The 9,385-nt window shown below is 47.1% G+C and overlaps 1 protein-coding gene across 1 annotated transcript; it reads left to right on the top strand.

Annotated features, from left to right (window-relative positions):
- The first annotated feature begins 365 nt into the window (after nucleotides 1-365).
- LOC118981516 (prostate and testis expressed protein 3-like) lies at nucleotides 366-2,511 on the top strand. Its single transcript, XM_037038310.1, has 3 exons — nucleotides 366-424; nucleotides 1,629-1,754; nucleotides 2,331-2,511. The coding sequence occupies exons 1-3, from the start codon at nucleotides 376-378 to the stop codon at nucleotides 2,453-2,455; spliced, it is 300 nt and encodes a 99-aa protein (XP_036894205.1). The 5' UTR covers nucleotides 366-375; the 3' UTR covers nucleotides 2,456-2,511.
- The last annotated feature ends 6,874 nt before the right edge of the window (nucleotides 2,512-9,385 follow it).

Below are 9,385 nucleotides of genomic sequence, written 5' to 3'. Positions count from 1 at the left end.
GCTCCGAGCACTGGCACCCTTGGTCACCAGCGGTGTGTTGTGGGTGAGATGGGAAACCTCCCCAAGACCCAGTTTCCTCCTGTGGGAAATTTGAACAAGAATTGTAATATCATGGCTGTAATACTAATAATAACCACTATGACGACCAAGTTTAGCCTAGCGTCGACACCAGCATTTATTTCCCAGTCACCATTACTCTCTGCCGAGGACGGAGAGAAATGAACTTGAGCTCCCAGGGGAAGCCTTGTGTGATTGGCTCGCTCCCTTACGCATGAATAACCCTGCCATGAAGACGGTCTCCCGCCTGCTGCCTCATGACCGGGGCTTGCTGGCCCTGGCTTCCTTCCTCCCTGGCCAGGCAACTTCTGCGTCGGGATGGACAAACGCGTCCTGTTGGTCTTCTCCCTCTTCTGCTGCTTTGAGGGTGAGTCAGTGCTGAGGAGTGGGCTCCAGAGATGGGCTTCAGGGAGCCCCGGGAATCTCCACCTCTGTAACAGGGACCGGTGCAGGGCTCAGCCGGGACTACCTTTCCAAGGGCGAGGAAGCCAGCCTTCAAAACGTGCCCTCTGCCTTCCCGGCCGGCTTCCGGCCCTTTCCCACCTTCTGCCAGCACTCCCAGCCTTGCCAGCTGCCCCTCCTCACCGCCTCCCCGAACCTTTCCCTACCCTTCCCCATAATCCAAAATCCTGACAGGGTTTTTCCTGGGACATGCTTTCCATTTGTGAGTCTGCACACATATCTTCGGGGAGCCAGTCACTCTCTAAGAAATACTTTGGCTGGACAATGGCCTTTCATCCCCTTGTCAGGGACTTTATATTAAAATTCAGACAAGTGATTTCGGGAGAGCAAATACTGCACGCTCGGGGATCGAGCAGCTAAAAAAACGTGGATCAGTCACTGTCTTTAACTCTGTGCTTTTGGTCCCTCCCTTGAGACCCAGGAAACACCCACTCACAAGGGTTTCGTGGGGATGCGATCGCTGCACATTGAGAGAATGTGGCCCCAGGGAGACGCTCAGTGAACGCGACTGTCTCTTCTCACGTAGGCGCACTGAGAGAGAGGTGTCTAAAAAGAATGAAGCCTCTGTCTCGGTGAGCTCCCTGCACAGTGTCCCGTCAAGTGTCACGGACTGTGCTGTCGTCCACGAGGCTTTCACAAAGGTTCAGGCTGAATCCCAGAAGCGTGGAGTGTGTCACTTAATGGCCTCTGAGCAGCGAAGGTCTGAAACTCTGTGGTGGGAACTCCAGCTTGGGTAAACTGCTCTACAGCACTCATTCACAGTCTCGCACTCCCGTTGCCTGTCTACAGTGCTGCCAAACAGGCCAGGGCAGCGCTAATAAAACCGTGTTTACACTGGAAAACCAAGGCCACGCAGGCGGGATCTTTGCTCAGTTCCCTGGCTTAAATGGCTTAAACTGGGACCAGAATCCTTCTACTCTCCTGAAAGCATTTCTCTGGGGTGTGGAGTCTAGCGAGGGCTCCAACTGCTTACGACCTGACCCCCATCACCGGGTCCTCCTCCACGGCCAGCCACCCCGCTCCACCCTCCCCCTCGGCTCGGACCTGCGTCTGTGCAGCCCCTCCCAGCCCTTGCACCCTGGGCCTCACACCAGTTTTGTGCTCTCCAGCAGGGACAGCGCTCAGGTGCATAACCTGCCACCTTCACCCGACTTTAGATCGCTGTAGAAGAGGCTTTGGTGTTTGTGTGGCTCAGGACGGAGAGAAATGCATGACCTTAAACGTCTACGACTACAGTAAGCTGGAGGGCCTGGGTGGGGGCGGTGCTGTGAGATCCTTAGAAAATTTTTAGGAGAGTACTTCAGCGATTTTACACCTCAGATTAAGGCCTATCCAGGAGAGCGACCGAGGTGCGGAATGCACCCAGCACGGGTCTCTGTGGGTGCAGACAGAAGGGGATCAGGAAAAATGTGACGGGGGGGGGGGGGGGAGAGAAGGTGGGCATTCCACATTCCCAAGAAAACTGACCGATCGGACTGCAGCTCTGCAGACAGGAACGCGCTAGCTGCTGATCTTCTGGCAGGGAAAGGAACCAAGCCGCTGGGCAGAGAGCAGGGTAGGTGGGGGGGGGGCGGGGAGTGTTGTCAGGGACCTCAGGCAAACAGCTGCTACCAGGGCCAGCGGTGTGGGCCCCACCTGCTGGGGCCTCAGGGGGAAGTCTAAGCCGACAAGGTCCAGAAACCTGCCCTGTCCTGGTGCCTGGCTACGTTCTCACCCGGGGGAGGGGGGGCGGGGGGGGGCAGGTGCCAGGTTTGACTGGTCTTCGGAGAACTGGGTCACTGACTTACGGCTGCGGCCCCTCCTTCTCCCAGACTGGAACCATCAGCTGTCCTACATGGTGTGCCAGAAGTTCTGCAGAACCCTGACGTTCCAACGCCACGGGTGGTTTTTCATGCACACGTGCTGTGACTACAATTACTGCAATCTCCAACTGTGAGGTGCGTGCCATCCCGAGGGCTCGCTCCAGAATGTCACCAACGCTTCTCCTCCTTGGCTCTCTGCCTGCCCCTGGTCCCTGCCCCGTCCACCCTGGAAGTAGCCCCGATCTCTTGTTAATTCCTCCCTGGCGCCCCGCCCCCCCCCTCCTGGCTCCTGTGTGGTCAGAGGGTAATGATTCCCAACAGCAGGTCCCTCGTTATAGGAACTGGCACGTCCACACCCCAAGAAGGTGGCCCCGAGAGGCTCAGTGCAGCAACATTCACAACAAGACTGTTCTAGAACCTTGTGATTCACTTAGATCGTTGAGGTAAACTAGAACTCCCTGAGCTGAAAATTCACAAGTATTTATTTTTATGTGAAGCATGTGTTTATCCTTACTCGAGAGAAGCAGAAATGGGAACATGTGGGATGGTGGACCCTCGCAATTTTCCTCTATGGACAGGAAATTATTTTTCCCAGTGGATACTGTCCACTTCAGACTCAGTCATGATTTTCTCCACATTGACAAAGGATATCCATACCTAGTGTTAGTGGGAAACGGCAAATTAAGGATTTACTGCTTCTGTAATATTGCTTGCTTACACACGGCTGTGGAGAGAAGGACCAGTAAAAAGCCCTTGGTCCGATCAAGGTGCAACATAAAGTATATACAACAAAATGGAGTCACTTATGCCAAGTAAAATGGCTGTCAGGCAGCCATGTCACTTTGGCTCAAGAGGAAAATGACCTACGTCAGAGCAAACGCGTCTGGCGAGGAGACATATCTGCCCATGTGGTCAGAATAGCCATGTCTGCAGAGTGGGATCACCCATAGACAGGCTCCTGGGGAAATTCCCCACTGGTCAGCAGGGGTGACAAGCAGAACAGCCTTGTACTGCCCATAGGGTCCTGGGCAAATTCCACCCCTGGCATCAGGGGTGCCAAGGCATCTATCGAAAGGGCCCAGAAGTGTGGAGTTCACCGCTTTCAAGGTATAACTGAGGCAGGCTCCAGACCACCGCTGAGGCGGCCGGGCTCCACACCCCAGGTGCTGCCCCACACCACGCTGATCTCCCTTGGCATCAGCCCCCGGGGGCTCCGCCCTGCAGGACTGAGGACGCCACCTGCCCCACTGCCCACCTGGCTCCAGAGATCCTTCCTTGCAAGATGCTGATGACTCCCTCGTCCACCGTGCTGTCTCCCAGACCTACAGACAAAGACTCTGGCACTTGGGTTCATCATCCCCCTACTGATTGCTCTGTGTGTGTGTGTGATATTTCTCTTCGACTGTTAGAGTGTGAGTAGGATGTTAATGTGTATTGCTGTTCTGCTTTGAGTGAACCTGCATTCAGTGAAAACTGAGTGAATAGCGTAGTTACTGTGTGTGATTCTTGTCTATTCCTTGGTGTCGGGCTGCTTAGCAGGCAGTGAGCTGAGCAGTTGCCCGGTTGACTTATAGGAAAGACGACCTCAGGAACAAGACGCTCGTGACCACCGCCCCTGCTAGGCCTATCAGGATGTACATCACAGAGACGTCACTCCTCACCTTATCTTTCTCAATTCCACTTTTTCTTGGCTTCCGCTATCACTTCCCCAGCACGCACACCACTGCTGTACAAATTCTCCCTCTTCTGATGAATACCCTAGCTCTTTATTGATATTTTAATATAAATAATCCTCACCCAAGTTTATGTTTATTGATTATGGAGAGAGAAACGTTGACGTGGGAGAGAAACATTGCCCGGTGCCTCCTGTACGCACCTCAGCTGGGGACAGAACATGCAACCAAGGCTTATACCCCAACTGGGAATCAAACCTGCGGCCTTTTGGTGCACAGGGTGATGCTCCAACCGATTGAGCCACCTGGCCAAGGCTGGATGCTTTTGCTGACATTCTCTTCTAATGGTTTGTCTCATTTGCCTCAGCAAGTTATAAACCACAGCAAGAGCAGAGACCAGGTCTTACTCACCCCTGCTGCTTAATTGGACCACCAGTGAAACTGGTGGAGTTTTTCTCTTGCATCTGTTTAGTCCACAGCACTAAGGAGGCCTTGAGGCTTGTTCCGGCTGCATCCACTTTGTTCAGTGTGCCGGGAATGGTAACCTCTGCTTTCTACCCGGGGAAGGGTGATCACTCCGGCTGCCAATACACCACATGTTTTCCTCAGGGTGGTGGTATGAAGGACATTTCTTGTTTAATGGACCCTCCAGTATTTAAATATCTTAACCAAAAATTGGTTTTGATGGGATTCTTCAAAAACTCATTAGCTAATTTACTTCAAAATTCATCATTGATACCATCAATGTGCCAAGGTCTTATAAAGGAAACCTACTCATCTGGGAAGGGTCATCTGATGCCGTTGGAAATGGCTGAAGGCTCGTGCTTCCCGTGATGTCAAGAAGGATCCCACGGGTTTGTTCTCAGATTCAACTTTACAGTGGAAACTCTCCCTCCAATCTCTTGCCCCACAGGGTTGGCCTCCAGTGATCATTATAAACTAGGCCCCTTATTTACTATGAGTTGAAATATAATAACTTCACCTTCTTGATTGAAGTACAAATCACATACGATAAAATCATATATTTCAAGGATGCGCTTTGACCTGATTTGACAAATGTGTAAACCTGTAGAACCACCATTCTAATTAAAATATAGCACATTTGCATCGGCCCCAGAACTTTCTTTAGGCAGCCGCCCACTCCCAAAGGTGTTATTTCAACTCACATCACCGTAGGATCATTTCACACGCTCTTAAACTTCTTGTGAATGAGACGATACCAAAAGTACTCTCTTGAGATTGATTTCTATTATTCACCATAACATTTTAAAGATTCATGAAGGTTTTTGCTTATAGCAGAAGTCTGATCTTTTTCCCACTGTATACATATGCTACAATTTATTCAGTTTGCTTATTTGAGGGACATTGGGCTCTGTCCAGGTTTGGGCTATCATGAATAAAGCTACTGTAGAATTCTTATATAAACTTTGGGTGGACATACACACCCCTGTCTCTTGGATAGGTAATTGAAAGTCAAGGTTATGAGTTGTGAGGTCAGCGTATGCACACACCTCTCAACAAGACTGTCAGGCTGTTCGCCGAAGTGGCAGCGCTGATTTACAGCCGCCCCTGTGCGCTGCAGGGGTTCCGTCTGCCCCATCGCTTCCGGTGCCAGTTACATTAGTCCCCGAAATTTGAGCTGTTCTAGTGGGTGTGAAGGGGATATTGCATTTTCCAAATAATTAATGAAGTTTAGCCACTTTTTATGCCCCAAGTTAGAAAATCATTCAGCCATGACTTCTAATATGTATATAGATTAAAATGACCACTTAGATTCTCCATTTGGAATTTATCTTCGTAAGAAACTGATGTGATTCAATGTGTTCCTCTATGGCGACTGTATTAGCCCAACATTCATTGAAAAGTTTATATTTTTCTCAGCTAATTTAAGATGGCTCTTTCATAATACACTGAATTGTCATTAGCACTTAACTCCAATTCTGGGTTCTCTACCCAGTTCAATTTTTCTGCCCATTACCTCTACTTCACAACACACACAGACAAATAAATGCAAAGGGGACTGTAGGCTTAATGTGAAACTTAAAACAGTAACATTTCTCAAAGAAAGCATAGTATACTTCTATAACTTTGGAATAGGCCAAGGTTAGTTACCTGTGATGGACAAAGCAAAATCACTTTTAAAAATTCATAAATTTCATGTCATTCAATGAACACTGTCTGCTCTTCGACTGCGTGATTAGGAGAGTGAAAACCAAGGTAAAGACTTGGAGAAGATGTTTGTAATACTTACACTTTACGTAGAACTTGTTGCCAGGACGTAAATATCATTTTTTCACCCTTCCTAGACGAACAAAAGTGGAAGGAATTTGTCACCAGTAGAACTGCCTCGCAAGAAATGTTGAAAGGAAGTGTGCGAGCTGAAGTGGAATGATATAATCAATGACATGAAAACAGACAAAAATACGTAACAGACCCAGACAGGCCACTATCCCGTCAGACTAGAGAACTAAGAGGATGGCGTGTTTGTCACTTCACTCCAAGTCCGAGGAGGCAGCACTAAATATAATTGTAGCTACCATCATTTGTTCATAAATAAACAATAGAAAAAAGGCACACGATGACATCAAACTATAAAAAGGGGAGTAATAAAAGGGTGAGGCTTTTGTAGATGGTCCAAGTTTTGTCACAGACAGCTTGACCTGGACCATTTTATCTATGAGAGGTCTTACATAAGGCTCCCGGTGCCCACTGAGCGAAAACCCAGGGGAGATGCACAGAAGATAGAGACGGGCAAGCAGAGCCAGCCACCCTGGGAAACCACCGGTGTACAAAGGAAGGCAGAAACACCGGGTGAAAGAAGCAACAGCAAGGCAAAGCAACTGGAAAGCAATGAATTGGATGGCCTGAGGCCTTATATCAACAGAATCCCTACATGAAAGTGGGTTGAATTCGCCAGGCAAAAGACGCTGAGTGACAGACTGGCTAACACAAAGGACGCAATGTGCGCTGCCTGCGAGAGGTTCACTTCAGTCCCATAGACACACATGCGTGGAGATTTGGAGGAAGACATTCTGTGCCAGTGGGGGCCAAAATGGACGTCGAGTCACAAACTGTCACAAGAGACAAGGAGGTCAATATGTAATGATAAGGGGGCCCACTTACCAAGAAGGTGTAATAAGCATTCTGACCACAGTGGTATGAAACCAGAAATCAGCAAGAAGAAGAAAATAGAAATCGGAAAATATGTGGAAATTAGAAACACACCAAAACACTCCAGAATAACCAATAGCTCAAAGAAGGCATCAAAAATATATATCTTTTAAAAAAAATTATAGTTGGAGTACAATATTTTATTAGTTTCAGGTGTATAACCCTGTAGTCAGACATTTATATCGTCATGAAGTAATCATCCCGATACAGCTAGTCCCCAGTTGACACCCTATATGGTTCTTACAATATTATTGACTATATTCCCTATTCGGTACTTTACATCCCTGCGAATACTTTGTAACTGCCAATCTGTCCTTCTGCCTCCCTTTACTTGTTGTAGCCCCGCCCCCCATCACTTTCCCCTCTGGCGACTGTGAAAATGTTCTCTGTGTCTATGAGTCTGTTTCTGTTCTGCTTGTTTGTTTATTTGGCTTTTGAGATTCCACATATAAGTAAAATCATCTGGCATTAAACAAAAAAAAAATGTGTTGTACAAACCAAAATGAAAGCACATGTAAAAAGGAAACTAATGACATCAGAAATACCCAGACCTCTGGGATGCTGCAAATGTAGTCTAGTCGGGGGAGTTCATAGTGATAAATGCGTTTATTGAGAAACAGAGGGATCTCAAAAAACAACCTTGTTTTGCAACTCAATAAATTAGGAAAAAAACTGAGCCCAAAGTTAGCAGAAGCAAGGAAATAACGGAGATCAGAGTGAAAATAAATAGAAACAATAAAAGCAATGATAAAAATGCAAGGAACTGAATGCTGGTTTTTCAAATACATAAAACGGACAAATATGGACAAATATCAGCTAGACTAAGAAAAAAAGAGAAGACTAAAATAATGGAATCAAATGTATAAGAAGCGAGAGACATTGCAACTGATAACAAAAAATAATAAGGATCACAAGAGACTACCAAGAACAATTAGATGCCAACCTACTGGTTAACCTAGAAGAAATAGATTAATTCCTAGAAACCTACATTCTACCAAGACTGAATCAGGAAGAAAGGGAAAATCTGATCAGACCAATAATATGTAAGGGCATTAAATTAGTCATCAACACAGAAAAGCCCAGGACCACCAGGTGGCTTTTTGGTCAGTGACAAAGTTGACCAAACATTTAAAGAATTCAGTCCTGGCTGGTGTAGCTCAGTGGATTGAGCGCAGGCCTGCGAACCACACGATCGTGGTTCGATTCCCAGTCAGGGCACATGCCTGGGTTGCAGGCCAGTTCCTGGCAGGGGACACACCAGAGGCAACCATACATTGATAGTTCTCTACCTCTCTCCTTCCCTTCCCCTCTAAAAATAAATAAAATAAAGAATTCATGCCAATCTTCTCACGCTCTTCCAAAAACTTAAAGAGAAAGGAACACTTTCAAACTCTGTCTTTAAGACAAGCGTTACCCTGATTCAAAGCCAGACAAGGGCCCTACAGGAACAGGACACTGGGGACTAACNACCAATAATATGTAAGGGCATTAAATTAGTCATCAACACAGAAAAGCCCAGGACCACCAGGTGGCTTTTTGGTCAGTGACAAAGTTGACCAAACATTTAAAGAATTCAGTCCTGGCTGGTGTAGCTCAGTGGATTGAGCGCAGGCCTGCGAACCACACGATCGTGGTTCGATTCCCAGTCAGGGCACATGCCTGGGTTGCAGGCCAGTTCCCGGCAGAGGACACACCAGAGGCAACCATACATTGATATTTCTCTACCTCTCTCCTTCCCTTCCCCTCTAAAAATAAATAAAATAAAATAAAGAATTCATGCCAATCTTCTCACGCTCTTCCAAAAACTTAAAGAGAAAGGAACACTTTCAAACTCAGTCTTTAAGACAAGCGTTACCCTGATTCAAAGCCAGACAAGGGCCCTACAGGAACAGGACACTGGGGACTAATATCTCTGATAAATACAGAGGCAAAAATTCCCAACAGAAGGTTAGCAAACCAAATTCAACAACACCCTGAAATGATGATGCATTGTGGCCAAATTGCACTTATCTCCTGGGATGCAAGGGTGGTTAAACAAATGCACATCCATAAATGACATATATGACATTAATACCATGAAAGATAAAAGTCATATAGTCTTCACATGAGATGCTGAAAAAGCATTTCACAAAATATAACGTCTTTCATGATAAAAATTCTGCGGAGGAAAATACCTCAACATAACAAGGACCATATATGGCAAAACCACAGGCAACACTG

Source organism: Sturnira hondurensis, unplaced genomic scaffold (genome assembly GCF_014824575.4).
Source record: "Sturnira hondurensis isolate 20B ecotype Veracruz unplaced genomic scaffold, ASM1482457v3 Scaffold0024152, whole genome shotgun sequence".
Classification (NCBI taxonomy): domain Eukaryota; kingdom Metazoa; phylum Chordata; class Mammalia; order Chiroptera; family Phyllostomidae; genus Sturnira; species Sturnira hondurensis.
This window is presented reverse-complemented; position numbering and strand designations above follow the sequence as displayed.

What these genes read in the sequence shown, in the direction of transcription:
- LOC118981516 (XM_037038310.1), top strand. Translation starts at nt 376, where the DNA reads ATGGACAAACGCGTCCTGTTGGTCTTCTCCCTCTTCTGCTGCTTTGAG. An exon ending in CCTCTTCTGCTGCTTTGAGG is followed by an intron (nt 425 to 1,628) that starts GTGAGTCAGTGC and finishes TGTGCTCTCCAG; the next exon opens with CAGGGACAGCGCTCAGGTGC. An exon ending in CTTAAACGTCTACGACTACA is followed by an intron (nt 1,755 to 2,330) that starts GTAAGCTGGAGG and finishes TCCTTCTCCCAG; the next exon opens with ACTGGAACCATCAGCTGTCC.